This window comes from Vulpes lagopus, chromosome 2 (genome assembly GCF_018345385.1).
Source record: "Vulpes lagopus strain Blue_001 chromosome 2, ASM1834538v1, whole genome shotgun sequence".
Lineage (NCBI taxonomy): Eukaryota > Metazoa > Chordata > Mammalia > Carnivora > Canidae > Vulpes > Vulpes lagopus.
This window is the reverse complement of record NC_054825.1, coordinates 104282038-104300867: the sequence shown is the minus strand read 5'-3', so window position 1 is coordinate 104300867 and position 18830 is coordinate 104282038. Positions and strand designations below refer to the sequence as shown.

General features: G+C 41.3%; 1 protein-coding gene across 4 annotated transcripts in view; it reads right to left on the bottom strand.

Moving 5' to 3' along the window:
- The window catches only part of ZDHHC14 (zinc finger DHHC-type palmitoyltransferase 14), a 273044-nt gene that overhangs the window by 57931 nt on the left and 196283 nt on the right, over nucleotides 1-18830 (bottom strand). For all 4 annotated transcript variants that reach the window (XM_041742553.1, XM_041742550.1, XM_041742554.1 and 1 more), the window contains exon 3: nucleotides 12797-12955. In XM_041742553.1, coding sequence (XP_041598487.1) covers nucleotides 12797-12955 — 159 coding nt within the window. The remainder of the gene's footprint in view (nucleotides 1-12796; nucleotides 12956-18830) is intronic.

Genomic DNA, 18830 nt, shown 5'->3' with positions numbered 1-18830 from the left:
CAACTGAGCCACCCAGGCACCCTACATTACTAATTTCTAAGTAAGTGATTCCTCTTCTCCTTTTCCCCAACTTAATCTTTCCATTTCAACTAGTATTATTTTTTAAAGATTTTATTTGTTTGAGAGAGAGAGACAGAGATAGCAAGAAAGAGCATGAGTGGGGAGGAAAGGGAGAGGCAGGCTCCCCACTGAGCAGGGAGCCTGACCTGAGCTTGATCCCAGGACCCTTGGGATCATGACCTGAGCTGAAGGCAGACACTCCACCAACTGAGCCACCCAGGTGCCCCTCAATTAGTCTTTTATCTAAAATAGTTTTCAGCTTTTTGAGAATAAAATAAAAACATATTTTGATAAACCAAATTATTTTCATAGCTTTTTAATGTACAAACCTATTCTAAGCTTTCAAAACAAAAGTGCACAGGTTATTAGTCATCATCCAACTGTTCAGGCCTTAACAGGTCAATCCTACCCAACTGCTACTGCCAGTGGGTGGAATTTTGTGAAACATTTATTGTTTAACACCCAACATCGAGCAGTTGGATCAGCCGATCGGCCACAGATATGCTGGTAGAAGAAACTTAATGGCTGGTGATGTATATTTTATCCTTTGTCTCCCTAACTCCCAAATCCATTGCTGGAGACCAATTTCAATTCTAGGAAACTCAAGAAAACAACAGACATTTGGACTATAAGACACTGTAGGTTGTACAAAGATGAACAGACACACAACCAAAAAGTGACTGATCTTCGGTCTTCAAGTCTCTCTGCAAGTGATGGATTGGATAATTTCAGCAAATATTCACTTTTCTTCCTCTTGAGGTAGAGTATCATCCTTCCTTGCTCTACTGACAGATCACGGTCATGGTCATGGCCATCTGCCTTGTTTGGTCATTAGAGGCTTAACAAATGTGCTGTAAGCAGAGGCCTTCAGATACTGCTTGCTTTGGTGCCCCCATAATGTGGTCCAGTGACCCATACTGTGAGGAGAACATGAGCCTGGGAGCTGCAGTCCCTTCAGCCTGGGTCCTCAGAATTAAATTTGAGGGGAAGACTCACCCTCATCAATCCCTCGAGCCAAGCGCAGCCAGTCGCAGAGCCACCCCATGAACTCCAGGTACATGAGAAAGAGAAGTGCTATTTGTAAAAGCCATGGAGATTTTGGAGGGTGTTTGTCATACAGCATCACTGGACAGTAGCTAACTAATACATCTCATAGATTCACTTTATACTATGTGAGATTGGTTCTCCTAAAGCCATATCATCTCTATTTCCTATTTCAGCATTCCATGCTAGCAGCTGAGTCTGGTTCCCTCTTTCTTGGACAGCATTCAGGGCCTTAGGGTAGCTGTCATCTAATTTTTCACTTTCCTCCCATCTCATTCCTTTATGAGAATTCATCTAAAATGACCATCCTAAGATCAGACTAGATATCCTGAGTGCTATAAACTTGTCAAATATTCTTTATGGTGTTAGTTAACTTTTCATACTTAGGCAACAAACTTCTCAAGGGCAGGAGGCCTGTCTTGTACTTCTTTGCGCTCTCTTTCCACAAAACAATCTGTTGCTGGGGGACAGTTCTAATTCTAGGCAACTCAAGTCAACAATGAATTATTATGAATACATACTTTTAGACTAGCTGTAAATGTCTACATTATAAAGTCTTCTACAGATATGGTCTGATTCCTCATTTTGACTCTAAACATCCACTCCTGGGCCATCAATGTTATGGCCTTCTACCCCTGTTTGCAAACTGTGTCAACATCTACCCCAAACACCCAGAGAAAAGATGGTTCTAAGGGGAGCTAGAGGAGAAATATAGCCTTATTGATGAGTTTTCAACACTGCCAGTGCAAGTCTTCCAACAGTATTCAAAAGTTGCTATTTATTAACATTTCAAGGAGGCAAATCACCCTAGCAGTTACTCTTCTGGAAGTGGCTCCTATAGGAAGCCTCACTGCTGCCCTGATCTCTGTGAGACATGAGAACCTCCTAAGCCTCCACATGGCCTGGCCTCCAGACTGGAATCCTGTCTGTTCCCAGGTCTCTTAACCTACACTGTGAATAAGAACCCCCTGGGAACTGTGCTAAAATGCAGACTCCCGGGCCCACACAGTCCATTTTAAGGCATTTATATATACTTACACCTATAACAAATTTACTATGAAGTAAATTCTTCTGCAAGATGAAAGACTAGAGTTTCCTTTTATTTTGGTGATTGCCTCAAAAGCACCTCTAGACTCTTAATTTTAATGTTTTTTGGAAGAAACTCCTAGAAGCAGAACACAGAGGACCTCATCGTAGGGAGAGCATGCTGAGAAAGAGATTGCCAGAGAAGAGCTGGCTACCCAGTTGGAACAAGAGGATGGCTCCGAGCGACAGGGTGAAGACTCCATGAATGATGGTGCAGAATCCAGAGAAGAGCAGGGAAAGCCGGGGACCTGGGGAAGTGTGATGTACAGGAAATGAGAACTGGCAGGAAGAAACAAAGAACACAGCATGGAGGCAACCAGGAACAGTTTTAATTTGATGTAAGAGGAGGTGAAAAGGCTTCCAGGAAAGAATGTCATCTTACTGTCAAGTGAGTCAGGAAGGTTACTTGGAATTTTGTCATCTGTCACTTGAGCTAATAACACTGAATCATTGTTAATGAGTGACTTAATTCAACCCCCCCTCTCTTTCTGAAAAAGGACTCGAGCTGCTTATAAGCAAGCCAGGAATAAGTTAGTGCCAAAAATACACGCCCTAAAGTCTCATTTACATTGCTCAGATGTGGGTAAATTTGGCTCTGAACTTCTGATACGATTAAAACGTTTTATGAAGGAATGGCAGCATTCTGCACAGCGGTGAACTAAATTCCCGCTCTCCCCAATCCTGCAAAGTGTGAGTTCCATCACAGTGATGGTAAGTGTCTGACGTTATCTTCACTCTGCAAGTCCCAGTAAGCCCTCGGGCCACTACAATAGATGATCTATGAAAACAAAAACCTCCAAGTTTGTTTTCAGCTAAAATATCTCATAACTGTACTTATTCCTTTGAGTCAGAGGTAGGTAACACAATTAGCAGAGGCATGCGGGAACTTTCCAGAGGTCAATGAATGGGAGAAGGTGAAAACAGGACTGGTGGCTTGGATCCAAAACCATTGAGTAGATTGTTTGATAGATTCTGAAGTTTAGTTATAGGACCTGTTGCTTCAAACAAAAAGAATGGATAAAACTCCAGACAGGCTAACACGAGGGGGCTAGATGAGGAGCAGAGGAACCCAGCCCATGCACCACTGCAGAAAGAGCAGAGGCAGCCCCCACATGAGTTGTAGAGTAAATAGCTCCCCCAAATCTCAGGAGATTGGTCTTTTGGACTGCTTTCAAGCATCCCTGCAAGTCTCTGAGCCTCTGTCCTACTGTCTGTTCCACCTGGTGTGTTGACCCACTGGGTCTCTTGCCCTCCTGCAATGCAGTGACCCCTAATTAGGCTGTACGACTTGATCTAGGGACCCCCGCACTACGAAGTCTGGGCTCCTGAAGACCCCTCCCTGTGGACCTTGCCATACTCCACTGTGTTGGTTATCCCTGCTTTCCTCGGCAGACAGTGAGATGCATCTGAACAAGGATTGTGTATTCTGATGATCACATTAGAGATTTAAAAATGACAATGAAGAAATCATTCACACATGCATGTGGGGGGGGGACCTTGAGTCACTTTCTGCACCTGGTTTGTGGGTCAGTGACATGCTTCAGATCGCATGATATCTAATAGGACGTGTCTCTTTGTACTGTCCTTTTCCCACAATGGTATTGGTTATTATGGCTAGCTTATTCTTTAGCTTGAACTACATAATTATTTTATCTTGTCTCCCACCTCAAATTGGTTAAATTTATAAAGTAGTTTGTGGAGAGAATGTATCTTGATTTCTATTGTGATTCCTAATCGATATATGGTCACCTACTTTAATGTATTGATTTGGTAACTAATAACCTTCCTTACTAAAGTTAAAAAACTAGTTCTAATGTTTGTTGGTACTAGTTCTAATGTTGTTGGTTTTCCTGTCATCTACAATGAAGGAATAACTTGCCTGCTCCCTTTTGACAGTTCATATTTATTTTATCTCATCTTATTGCATTAGTTAGAAAAAGCTAGAAAAATGTTAAATGCTAGCAATGATAGTGAACATCCTAATTTGTTTCTAACTTTAATGTAAAATAACTCCAGTGTTTTGTCATAGAGAAAATGTTAGCTTTTTTCATTTTTGAGATCACGTTAAAAACTGCCTAGCAATTTACCACAAATGTAGTAGCTTTAAACAAATCTATTACCTCAAAAAAATTAATTAAAATATATTTTACATATAACATCATGTAAATTGAGGATATATAACATATTGATTTGATATGTTTATATATTATGATTGTCGTAGCAATACTTAGCATCTCATCTACCTCTCATAATTATGGTTTCTTTTTTGTGGTTGGATTAATTAAGATGTAGTTTCTTAGCAAGTTTATTATAATACAATATTGTTGTCTATATTCACTATATTGTGCACCAGATCTCTGACTCATTTACTACTGGTTGCAAGTTTGTACACTTAAATAACATCTCTCTTGGTTCTCTGTTCCCCACTTACTTTGTTCTTATGAATATGACTTTTCTAGATTCTACATATAAATGGTATCATAGACAATTTGTCTTTGACTTATTTCACTTAATGTAACGTTCTCAAGATACATACATTATGATGCCATTGGCAGGATTTCCTTCTTTCTCGTGGATGAATAATATTCCGTTATACGTCTATGTCACCCTCTTTACCCATTCATCCATTGACAGGCACTTAGATTATTTTCAATTCTTGGCTATTGTGAATAATGCTGCAATGAGCATGGGACTGCAGCTATCTTCAAAATGCAGTGGCTTTAAACAACACAAATTTATAGTCTTGAAATTTTAGTGGGTCAGGAGCTAGGCTCTGGGTCTTCTCAGGCTAAGATCAAGGTAATTGTGGAGGGTGCAGGTGTCATTGAGCTTGGGTCCTCTTCCTTCTAAGCCTAGTGCAGTTGGCAGGATTCATTTACTTCTCACCTTTTCCAAAGGCTCCCTCCATCTTGAAGCTAGCCATGTAGGATGAATCCTTCTCCTACTTGGAATCTCTGTTATTTTCTCTTAAGGGCTCTTGTGATTATACTGGGGCCACCTGGATAATCCAGGATACTATCCATTACTTGAAGTCAGTTAATTAGTAACCATAATGGCATCTGCAAAATCTCTTTGTTATGTAAAGTGACCTAATTACGGGAGTAATACCATGGTATGGTGATCATGGGGCCCAAATTCTGCCTACCAGACCTCCCAATCTTGGTTTACCAAGCTTTAGAGTTAAAAATGGGTGCCAAGTTTTATTAAATCTCTTTGTATTATCTATTGTCATGATCATATACCTTTTGGCCTTTGACCTATTGATATAAGTAATAGACTTATTAACATTTAAAAAATTGCATTCCTGGAATATGTCAAATTCCCTTCTATGTCAAATGATTAGTTCTCTTATTACACTTCTAGATGGGAAGGGGAGGAGGGCGGGTGTTGGAGGGGAATGGGTGACGGGCACTGAGGTGGACACTTGACGGGATGAGCACTGGGTGTTTTTCTGTATGTTGGTAAATTAAACACCAATAAAAGTTAAAAAAAAAAAACAAAAAAAACAAAAAAAAATGTGGTGTTATCATGTTGACCTTATATACATTTTTTAAAAAGATTTTATTTATTTATTCATGAGAGACACAAATAAAGAGGTAGAGACAGGCAGAGGGAGAAGCACAGGCTCCTTGAGAGGAGCCCAATGTGGGACTTGATCTACATTTATTAATGAGAATCTCTTTTTTTCATGATGTTTTTGTCAGATTTTAGTGTTACTTTTATGCTATCTTGGTAAAATGAGCAGAAAATCTGTCCAAGCTACTGTAAGATCTGAAATACTATTCAGAGCACAGGAAGTAAGACTATTTGGTTCTAGCATCTTTCTTGGATGACTCTAGTAAATTACTTAGTTGTTCATTATTAGTAGTCTATTTAAGTTTCCTCTCATTCTTTGACTCATTTCCCATAAAATCATGTTTCACTGAGATTTTCAAATCAATCAACATAGTTATATAATATGCAAAGTAATGCAATTATTTTCTAATAACTGAAAAGTTCACCTATATTTGTCTTATTTGAATCTGTTACTTCTACTTTCTTGTTATTTTCTCTTTCAGTCTTACCAGAAGTTTATTTTTATGTTGTTTATTTTCCAAAGAATTAGAGGTGGTATCATATTTATTCTTCTGTTTTCTAGATCATTAACTGTTTTCTTCCTGTTTTTCTTAAGTTTATTCTTTTTCTATCTTCTTGAGATGGATGCTATGTTTATTTGTTTATAAGTTCAGTTTTGTTTTTTGTACTAGACTTTTAAAAACTTTTTATTTTATTGGCCATTCACCATCTAAGTAAACTTCCTGTTTTGAGGAGAATCTCAAAATAGGCGAGAGGCAGGACTCCACCCTCCCACCTCAGTTAGAGAAGCTAAAAGTGGGTACTTAACCTCTCCCACTTGCTAACTCCTTGAGTGTGAAGGTGAAACAGGTCCAGGTGCTCCCACCCAGATGTCTGAACCCAGAGTCCTTGCAGACTAACAGAATCACAGTTTTAAGCTGATAGCAGCAGCAGCAGCAGAATTAGAACTCAGTGGTGGCAAAACAAACATTTTGCTTGTAGTGCGTGCGCCTCCTGTGACATTCTATTGCAGGAGTGACTGTTTGCACTCAGTTACTCAGACTTCCCTGCTCTTATTGGCTTCTGAGACTGGTTTTCAGGCTTCTCCTCATTCCTATAAGCAACCTGACAGGTTTCCAAATATTTTTTTCTGCTTAGGTCAACTATTTTGTATGTTTAAAATTTAAAATTCTAACCAGTACAGGTCTTTTTGCATTTTTCTTATTGTAATTTTCTAGCTATTCCACAATTATGATTTTGAGGTTTGTGTTTGAAGTTTAAAAACCTTTTTTTTAAAAATCACAATTGGATAGGTTTGTGTATTTATCTCTTTGCAGTTGATTTCTAGTTCCACTGTTGTGCCATCAGATATTATAGTCTGTGAAATATCTGTTTTTAGAAAGCTAGGGATTTTTTGTGACCTAGTATGATTAAATTTTGTAACTATTCCACACACAGTTAAAAAAAAGATAAGTATATTTTGTAGAAACAAAGTTAAGCATATATTTATTAATTATATATTAGTATTCTTATTTCCTTACTTGTATTTTACTTACCTGAACCATTAAAATAAGAAGTATGCAATTGTTTCTCATTAGCATTATGTTTATACCAAATTATCCTTGCCTTCTCTAACAAATTTTACTTTATGTATTTTGATGCAATGTTATTTGTTGCATATATGTTGATGACTGAATTGTTAATTGTACTCCCTACCAGGGTAAAATTACTCTATTTGGCTTATACAATATAATAAATATAATGATTTCTGTCTTGAATTCTCCTTCATCTGTTCTTAGTAATGATCTTTGAGGACTATCTTTTATTTTGATGCATCTAGCTACTAGCACAGTGTATGACACATAGGTGCTTATTAAATGTGACTGAAAAGCAAAAACTGAAATGATGTGGGGGCAGTTACAGTAAAGCCCTGTTCATTTTGGTTCTTGGGAGGATACAAATGCCAGCTCTCTCCATTCCCTTCAAATGATACACTTTCCTTTAGGAAATCAATAGCTCTCTCATCATACCCTAATAGTTAAAAAGAAATTCCAGCATGTACCTCCATGCCAGAAGGCAGCTGCAATTCCAAATCTCAGATATTCCAAACCTCTTAATATTAGGCACAATTGTGAAGCAGTAACTCTAACGAGTGAGCTCAAATATACACAGAGGATACACAACAGACAAAATATCAGCAGCTGGCTCCAAAAACCACATCATAGAGAAAGCAGCTGGATCAATGGAAGGAAGACACTGTAGGGTGAGAAGGGGAGTATGTAGTATGTCCAGGAGAGAAAGAGCACAGCAAGAATGAGACAGGAGAATGAGAAAGAGAGTTTATAAGGATTTTTAAAGATGGTGGTAAAACCCTACCAAAAGCAATAGTCACTGAACACCAAGTCCCTGTGGAGGGCCTCTGGGGGTTCTTTGTGCCATCTACACCAGAATTAATAGATGAGGATAGAACAAAATGTGATCGGGTCAACTCCTGTGTGAGGAGAGTGGCTGGCACTGCTGAGAGCTCCTCAGGGATTGACACAGCTGGGGCGCTTCACATGTCCTTTCTTTTGTTCTCACAGCACTTCAGGATATAGCACTGCATATGCAGAGAGGATCCTCCTTGCCCACACAGGGCAATAGGTCTGGAACCCAGGGGCAGTCGCCTCCAGAGGCTACCTCTAGGTCTCAGGCTAAGCTGCCTGGTCAAAGCTAGACAAATTCATGGTAGAGCAGACTTACAAATGCTCACATGTGCCATCTCATATTTTAGCAAACTCAACTTAGTCCACAGTGTGTATTTAAACTACTTTCAAGAAGATCCTTTTAATTACAGGTTTAGACTGTATTAAGAATACTCAATTAAAAACAAACAAAACCAACAAACAGAAAAACAAAACAAAACAAAACAAAACAAAAGAATACTCAATTCCAGTGAAAGCTGCTGGCTATTGTGACATGAGACCAGAGACTACCAAAGGATTTCCTGAAATGTGGAGTGGACTCACTTGGGGCTCTGGGAAGTACACCGTGAGTTAGAGAGGACCTCTCAAGCACACAGTTTGCTTTCCAGCACCTCCAGTTACTCACACTATAATAATGATCTGAGGGATCCTGAGGATCAGAGAGAGTAGAAGTCGCTATATGGCCCCAGATGTTGATCATTTAGAAATATTTTATAACCTCAAAGTTTGCCTGGATGAACAAATAAGCCAAAACATTCTGTTCCGTATGTGCTGAAGCAATTTGATAGCAAAAGAAAAAGAACTAAAGAGAAGACAGAAAAGGTTCTGAGAGAGAGACAGAAACAGAGGTAAACAGAGACAAAACCAGAGGTGGTGGTGGGGAATATATTCACTTCTAATACTTCAGGTCATTTAAAGCACACCAGATTACAGGAAAACAAGGTAATTCCTATCACACTGTGAAGATGAACCTTGTAATGTGCAGTTATTTGGGAGTGTTATGGCAGCAGTTCATGATAACGCTGATGGCAAACATTCACTGAGCCCTCAGTGTGCACCAGATCTCTACAGGTTGCTTACTGGGCACTATCTCACTTAATCCTTAAAAGAAACCTATGAGGTAGTACTAGGGTCATCCCATTTTACAGATGGGGTAACAATTGGGGTAGTCAGATAACCTACCCAGGTACTAATACCATCCAATGACAGGACCTGGATCCAGTCTTGGGTATTTAACATTAGAGCCACATTGCCAACCACTAGGATCTGCTAACCAGTTCTGTATTTGTACCAGAGTTTGCTCTCCATGAAAGCTTTTCCCTCAGTTCCTCAACTAAAAATACAGAGCCCCTACAAGTTTGCTCTCATTTCAAACTTATTTAACAAAGAAAAACACTCTTCTAAACTGCCTGAGAAACTGTACTTTTCCTCTCTTTTCTCCCACTGTAAACTGATATTTATTTGTGTACGTAGGAAGAACCAACCCAAACCCATTCATTACAAGGGAAGGGAAGCCACATGTACTAACCTTGGCTTTCAGCACATCATTGTATTTTTCCTCTCTGGCTGCAAAAAGTATAATTCTTTCAATAAAAACTTTCTATCTAAAAATAAAATCACAGCAAACTGCAATTACACTTCTCTGTTGGAGACATTTGCTTTCCACTCTATTTTCCTGAATGTGGAAAGAGGTCCAATTTTCTGGTCTGCTAATGGGTCACACCAAAGGCCCAAATGTAGCATAATGAACTGGAAAACCAAAGCTATGTAGGTTTGAATCACTGTGTGGTTGTTCCAGGAGTGCTGTGAGTAGCTTTATGGTAAATCAGCTATATTCTACTTATCTCACCTGTCGTTGGTACAGTGGGGCCTGTATTAAGAATACTCAATTAAAAACATCAGGGGATCAAGGGATCAAGGGGATCAAGGGGGATCAGGGGATCAGGGGATCAGGGGATCAAGGTTTGCCAAACTCCAGCTCTAGGACAAGCAGATGCTGCTTAGAGGAGACATTGGTAATGTAGTCTCTGGCCAGTTTTCCTCCTCTTGAGCCTACTCCCAAACTTTCCCCTTTCCTTGCCTTTCCTTTTGCTGTTCTGTGTCTCCCAATTATAGGACACCACCCCGCTTATTTGTGGAGTGCTGTATTGTTACCATGACTTGGATTTATCAGAAAAGTTGCAGAAGGGCTCCTAGATACTACAGACTGGCGGCTTGAATTTTCTCAGCTGGTGGTTTCCATGAGATATTGTACTATCTTAAATATGCTCTAGGAGAAGTACACCATTAACTGGGGTTGATACATAATTTTGGTAAGGGTATTTTACATCTAATTCATCAGAGTTCTTTAAGGGACATGTATGTACACCTACAGGTGTTGGAGGAAATGAATAAGATGGATTCATAGGAATAGGAGCTTTTAGATAGGAGCTTTTAGAAAGTGTTTTATAATAATCCAAAGAGAATTTTAAAACACTATGAGCTGGGGAGGAAGTTTTATTATGATTAGTAGTCTAGACTACAGAAAGGAAATAGAAGATTGAGACCAATTGATACAAATGAACAAATGAACAGATGTCTAGAAATGGGTAAACACTTTTTATAAATAATAAAGAGAAGGAGGTGCCCAGTAAACTCTTTGGGTTGGGGAATACCAACTCCCTACTTATAAATGCCTAGTGGAATAAGTCACTAGATCTCCAGGAGAAGGCATGGAATATAACAGAAGAGCTTTACAAAAGTGTAAGTTACATCATATAATATCCCGTCATATGATACTCCATTATGTAATATCAAAACTATGACTCCAGCAAGGGTCTTGAGAATCTCTACAGGTTATTCCTTAAAGATACTCTGCAATGCTTTGACTTAAAAGTGTCCTCAAGATGTCCTGTGGGGCTGAAGTCATGAGGAAGCCTATCAGAAGTCTAACAAAGGCTGTCATGTGTCCTTGTAGAAACCCTGGTCTGCCCCCATATGGAGGACCAGGTATGGTTTTGGTCATCATACCCACAGAGGGCTATAGTAGATCAAGGAATTATTCAGAGAAAGACAATCAAAAATATAAGGGGAGCAGAAAAAATAACAGAATACCAACAAGAATTACAGATACAATAATAATATTTGCTCTACACCAGGCACTATTCCAAGTGCTTTCCTTGTGTTGATCCATATAATCCATCAACCATCCCATGAAGTAGCTACTGTTATCAAGGCCATTGTACAGATGAGAAAACTGAGGCATAGAGAGTTTAAGTAGCTTGTCTGAGTCATGAAGCTAGTTTGCACCCAGGCCATCTGGTGCCAGATTCCTTGGCTCTTGACTCAGACTACTTGCAAAATGGGAGAAGATCGAACAAAATTCCATGCTGTTCTGCTTGGGGGCCAAGGCTAAAAGTAATTTATCTAACTTAAAAAAACCAAGACAAAGCCTTGATGGGGGAAACCATGGACTTTATACCAAATTATAGATCTTTAAAGTTAGGATGAAGTAAATTTCAAACAAATAAAAGGAAAACATTTTTGTACAGTGGAAGTATATTATAACATTTTATTTTCTTTAAGAATGGAGACTATGAATTCTAATAGATTCAGAAAGAGTATTGGCCATGAATGATGATGTGTTACTGAGGGAAATAAGGTTGGTTCTGAGCTAACAGGATTCCTGGAATTATCCTTGGCATTTCTATTAGAGGCAGGTCACAGGACTGGAGAAATGTGGGTCTTTCCGGGTAGGCAGAGCCTTTGTGTAAATCACCCTTCCTGTGACTTGAGTCACCCGGTTGCCAACTTCTCTAAGAAGCTTCACACCAAGAAAGGAGACGGTCTGTGGGTGTGGCTAGCAGCTCTCCATTTGAAGTGACAGGAGGTGCTTGCCAAATAATTCCAAGAGGCTGAGAGCCACGTCACTTGTCAAAATCCTGTGCTGGGCCGATGGTGGCCTAACAGTAGAGCCACGTCTTACAACTGAGGAGCCTGTGCTATACCCGTTCCCTCAGTCTGTTTCTCTAGTCTGTCCCTGAGCAAGCAAGTGGACAGGGAGGGAAGATTGTGGTGGTCTCTGGGAAGAGCCACCATCCTGGCCTCTGCCTCTCTTCCTCTCCTTGGGCTTCAAGTGCCTCCAGCTCCCCCACTAAGTACCTCTGTGAGGAGTTGTGAGAACTGCACAAAGCTCATCCGGCAACATGTGGAGACAGCCTTCTGGATGATGGAGGGACCTTGGGGTAAAGTGGTTTTATTCCTAATGCCTGCTGATCCGGCCACTCCAGGGCAGGAACCCCCACTCTGTTGTGCACCTGGCAGGAGCAGAGGACCTAGGGCGGCCAGACTGGTAGTGGGGGTGGGGGTGGAAGACGTAAAAAGGAAAAAGAGATTTGGTACCACTGGGCTTGGTGAATGGGATCCGTGGCAGGAGGCACTTGAAATATTAACTATTACTGAGTTGTTCGGTTCCGGGGATTATAGAGACACACATGCTGACTCTCCTTAGCACAATCTCCTCCGAGGCAATCAGCCACCCCATCTGCTGCAGACATTTCACCCCCCGCATGAGAGGTGGAACAGAGGTGATTTCTGCTGCTACTCACCTACGCAGTTATCGCAAAGGCTACAATGAGAGGCACGAGGGGGCCGGAAAATCTTGCAGGTGAAACAATATTTAAGTTTCACAGTCTGGCCATTGATGATGACTTCTTTGGTTCTGGGAGGTGGGCGGTACCCCCCTGAACTGGTGCCGTTTGCGATATCTGTGGAGAAAAGAAGAGAAAGCACACGCCCTTAACACAATCACTTGTCCTCTGTGGCCTCGTGCACCTAGGAGGGAGGCCTGGAGTCTGCACTTCTAAGGGCAGTGGTCGCACCTGGCATTGGGACACCTATGCCTTCCTGGGAGGCACCTGACACACAAATGCTCCCTGCTGTCAGAGGGCCTGCATGCAGCCCCATAGCATTCCTGCTCCTTGCCAGACTAGTTACACAGGTGGGAGCCACCAGGTGACTGAGTTCTGGCCAATGGGGTTCGAGCTCAGCCACAGGGTACCAACCCGTGGAGCCCTGCCCGCTCTCTCCCCTCCAGGCAGGTGCACCCTGGAACCTCAAAGCGGGGATCCTGATGTCTGTGCTGAATAGAGCTGCCTTTCTGACCTCTCTATCCTCCATACTGTCATAGGGACACCAAATTCCCACAGTGTTAAATTGCTGAAGGTCTGGATTTTATTTGTTACAGCAGCTAGTGTTGCCCTAATACAGTGGGTGATACTGACATCAAGATCTTTCTCCAATGGTGCATTCCAAATCCAGCTTAAGAACGTCCCATCTTGAAATGAACAAGGGGGTAGTGGAAGGGGAGGTGGGCGGGGGGTTGGGGGACTGGGTGATGGGCACTGAGGGGGGCATTTGACTAGAGGAGTACTGGGTGTTATGCTATATGTTGGCAAATCGAACTCCAATAAAAAATATATACAAAAAGAAAAAAAAAAGAATGTCCCATCTTGCACATTGGCCTCCTCAAAAATACCAGGCATTGGATGGAAGGAATATAAATTTTATATATATATATGTGTGTGTGTGTGTGTGTGTATATATATATACACATATACACATCATATATACATATGTCCAAAAATATGTAAAGGTATATTTAATATACATATGTAAACACATATTTAAAGGTATATTATATATTCAAATATACATACATTTAAATGTATGTTTTAAAAATAATTTCCATGTTTTGTTTATTGTCTGACCAGCATCCTTCATTATATTTTAGAATCAGTTTTTTAAATGTTGAAGAAAATACAAATATGTATATTTTTTAAAGTTTCACTTTATCTTACAGTCTGGTTTTTGTCTCTGTGTTCACATTAGAATCACCTGGGGAGCTTTTAAACTTCCCCTAATGCATGGATCCTGCCCTGGACCCATTAAATCAGAATCGTCCCCAGGATGATTCTAATGTGCTGCAGGGTTGAGAACCCTTGCTCTCCAGGAAAATAAAACATGGAGTTTTATTCTCATCTAGACCCCTCCCAGCCCTGTGAGGCCTGCCAGAAAGAATTTGGGGCAGCTAGCTGTGCAGCCAAGAGCAGGAGGCCCCTGGGGGAGCAAGAGCAAGAATATCTAAGGGCTTCAGCAAAGACTCTGTAGCCAATAAACAAGCAAGGCAGACCCTAGGGGCTGGAGGAAATCTTGGGAAACTGCATGGTGTTCTCGAAACAGAGCCAGTAGCATTAAAAGTAGCTGTTCCTTTTAATTTATACACAAGGAAAGTACACATGATCAGATAGCAGCATTTGCAGCATTCAGTAAATTTGCTAAGTGGTAATAAGCAGTGAGTCCTGTCACCCACTGAGGCCCCCACAAACAGTCTGGGCAGGAGTCATAAGAAGAGTTTCCAAAACTATTAATCTTTCTGTCCTGTCCTTAGAGGGTCTGATTTCATTGGCAGGGTACAGTCTGGCTTCAGGGTGGTAAAAACTCCCCAGGTATGGTGGTATTCGCAGAGCTGCACCCTCTGCCAGCACCCCAGCACGGACGGAATCTACCATTCACATGTCATGACTTCAGGGGACCCTCACCTTTCACCCCAATCTTTAAGAGGAGGACCGAGGCCTGGAAATATGCTCCAGCCTTTTGGCCTAAGTGTTGGTATTTGTGAAAATACCAGTGGCAGGCAAGCAACTTGAGTGGTTACTAGGCATTTTCTACTCATGGAAAACTAAAGTTCTCCAAGCAGGTTATAGAAGAAGAGGACAGAGAGTTCAGGAATATCTGAGGGACAGAGGCAGTGCGGAGGACAGGAAAACGGGCAGCGTAAGGGGCAACCCTCTGCTTTGCCTTTTTGCTGAGGACAATCCTTCAACTTAGAATAATTAAATAGCTGGGGAGCCCAAGGACCTTGGGTGACCTTGCCCAGCAGGATACCTTCTCCTGGTATGTGTCCCCACCTGCCTGCCCCCCCCCCCCCCCCCCCGTGCCTATCTTATCAAACATCTCAATGGATTCTGAATAAGGAGTAAACAAAGAGATGACATGGCTGTGTACTTCCCTTAGCATCATGGCAAAAATAACTTGCTTTGAATACATCAAAGATAAGGTCAGCTCTCCAGAGGTGCCAATTGGGTGCCACTGAGGCCTAAATTAATTATGACTTGGTGCCTCATTAGCCTTATGTCAGCCATGAAATCCATTGTATCAATTCAGCTCTTGCAAACGTGGGCAGGAAAACTCAAAAGCCAGATATAGGTTTCAAAATAATAACTCAATCAATAATATTTGTGTTAATCAGAAAATTTAAAAAGTGAATTGTCAAGGGAAGTGTTTTAAAAAGCTGGGATAATGCACTTATCCACACTGCAAAGACTAACAAAGCCTAGCCTGAGTAGCAGTGACTTGGAAAAGTAGTTAGCACTTCTTAAAATAAACAAGTGATTGTATAGTTCCAAACTATATTTTTGAAAGATTAAAAGTTTGATACAATGTGAACTGAAGGCGAAACTCAACAGACATGACAAATGGAAGCATAAGAATGAAGCTAAACCCAAAAACTCATATCTGCAGAGCTTTTTATGTAAAAGAAATTGGCAGAAGACCTGGATTCAGGGCCCAGTTGTACCATCATTAAAGTGACTAAAGGTCCATAGAACTAAAAAAAAAAAAAAAAAAAAAAAAGTCAATTGACATTTAAGACATACAGTTGACCCTTGAGCAATGTTGGGGTTGGGGAGCCAATCCCTTGCAGAGTTGAAAATCCAATTATAACTTTTGACTCCCCCAAAACTTTACTATTAGTAGCCTATTGTTGACCAGAAGCCTTACCAATAACATAAATTAAGATGTATTTTGTATTGCATGCACCATGTACTGTATTCTTACAATTGAGTGAGCTAGAGAAAAGAAAATGTTATTAAGAAAATCATAAATAAAACACATTTACTGTTACAAATACTGTTCTGTATTTATTGAGAAAACCACATGTATAAGTGGCCCCCATGCAGTTCAAACACACGTTCGACCTGGTGGTAACTACCACCAGGTTGGAGGGGAGACCTGGGACCTCACTAGTGCAACAGTACAAGGAACTGCTTTCCTGTCTTTCCCCAGATGCTTCTGGAGGTCAGGGACCACGTTTTACCCACTTTCATGTTCCTGCTGTCCAGAAGAGGTTCTAGCACACAGTAGGTGTGGAAGGCCAATAGTCCTGGCAGGTGAGGATGAAAGATGCCAGTCAGAGTTTCCTTGCCCTGGGGATGCCTCTCTCAGGATCCTCCTGAGGCTGCTGCTCTTCTTATATGTGTCCCTAGCTGCTGCTGGTCAAGAGACCCATCTCATGCAGCTTGTCTGTGCCACTAGAATGCACCACATGACATGGGCAGCTGGACACCTCAGGATACCCCAGTGGTGCTGTTTCTTCCACATAATAAATTCAGAGCTTTCAGGCATGCTCATGTCCAGGGTAGATGTGAATAATAGGGCCTTGAAACCCAGGACCTCAAATACCTACCTGAGCACAAAGGAAGTTTCTCCTGAATGTTCAGAGTGATGCCAATGGCTGGTCATAAAATCTGCTCCTTGTTCCTGGAGATGATGACCACCCATGGCCCATGTCATGGGGCACACAAGGTGGCATTCCTGTGCTAATCCTCAATTACTCTGCGTTTTGGGTTTGGGTTTTTTTTTGTTGTTGTTGGCAACCATTGTGCCTCTGCCTCTTAGGGCTGCTCTTTGTGGTTTAAGTAGAGCCGTTGAAAAAAAGAGTAATTGAAGTCTGCAGTATCTAATGGATAAAGAACACTAGAATTTGGGGGGATAAACCTCTAACAGTACTGCAAGTTTATATGAGTCAGTATTTCTTAAGGACATTTTTATACACAGGCATTTTGAAAGAGAACTTAAAAGCCTGAAATGGCCTTTCTCTTCATAAAGTACCCTTTCCTTGCAAATTGCCGGTAGCTGTGGGTGTGGAGGCAGAAACAGTGACAGAACTGCCATCTGGCATGAACCTCACAATCAGCAAAGAAAGAGGGGATCTGGGGATCTGGAGAAGGGGTGCTGTGCACGCAGTGTGAGTCCAGAGACACAAAGCTGCCTGTTGACTAAGTTTTTCACTCTGAGAGGAGTCCTGGGCTTAACCAGAGGTCCTAAGTAAGCTGTTTGTTAATCCATGCCTACTCTGAATAAGTCACTCTGAATAAGTCTTGTTCTTTTAGGACACTCGTATCCTGAGAGACCCACTTGTCTACCATCTTATTTTCTGCTCCAAATTCAGGGAGAAAATGGTTGAACTTTTAAAACTATTGAACTTCACCATATAAAGTAACTGAATTCTGATTTTTTTTTTTTTAATGCAGAGGGAATGGGGCACCTTGGTGCCTCAGTCAGTTGAGCATCTGACTCTTGATTTCTGCTCAGGTCATGATCTCAGGGTCATGAGTTCAAGCCCTGCATGTGGCTCTGCTTGAGATTCTCTCTTTCTCTTTGTGCCCTTCCCCCTGTTTGTGTTCTCTCTCTCTCTTTCTCTCTCTTTCAAATAAATAAATCTTAAAAAAATAAAATGCAAAGGGAAAAACCCAAATATACAAAAGATGTACATTTATTTTCCTTTACCAAAAGGATTTGGAAGAGTGGGATTCCCCGATGCGTTGGAGTTTTATAGATGATTCACACTGACAATGTTGTCCAGAGAGAGAAGAACCTCCACTAATAAGTGTTTAACTGGAATGAAGGTAAAGCTTCTCTGCATGAGGATACAAGTCACAGGGGAAGTGCGGTTTGCTTTATACTCAGGTTTGATGATTATGTCCATTGCATGTGCTGGAGGACAGCTGTTGTATCTAATGCATCTGAAATTTCATAAGCTTCATTTCACTGGTGCTCTGCAGCATTTGGGACACGGACCACCCAACCTTGAAATGGTTATCTATCATGAAGGGAAATGGCTAAGAGCCAATTAACATAGACTCTTGCCTAACAGTCTGTAAGCTTCCAGGCCCATAGGAAAATATTAAAATAATTAGATCTTAGACAACTCAAGTATTAAAGTGCTGGGGGGAGGGGGAGTAGAGCCAATCTTGATCTGTCCATAGACGTTGGTTAGGTTTCCACTGGAGGGTAAAATGTGACTATTTTCTCACCAATATACTGGATGGCAGTAGCTTTGTCTCTGTAAATGCTTGTATACAAATGTGCATTTGAGGGCTCGTGAAGGGGTGACAGCCCCCCAGTCCTCTCTTTCCAGATGAAAGCTCTGCTCTGTCAGTTTGTTTTAAATGTTTATCCTCAAGAACTAAAACTGGTGCCTGAAGCGAGGCTCATGAAGGCAGAGTTTCAAACCTGAGCCACATGGGCAGACAGACAGGGAAGTAGTCCCCTCTGCTTTGTAGGGCACATCTTAAGGGGGAGCAGGGAGTGTCTGCAAAGCCAGGAGCAAGAGAACAAGGAAAGCAGGTGCAGGGAGCCCATAAGCAAGTGTAGGCCCCACATGGGATGGAAGGGGCCCTACCAGGAAGGAAGACATAAGGTGTTCAGGGCCCAGCTATCTTTCCCAACTCCTTCACACGTTCCTTTAATATGAGTGTTGGAGGTACCTGGGTGGACAACACAGACCTGGCTCCTGCCTTA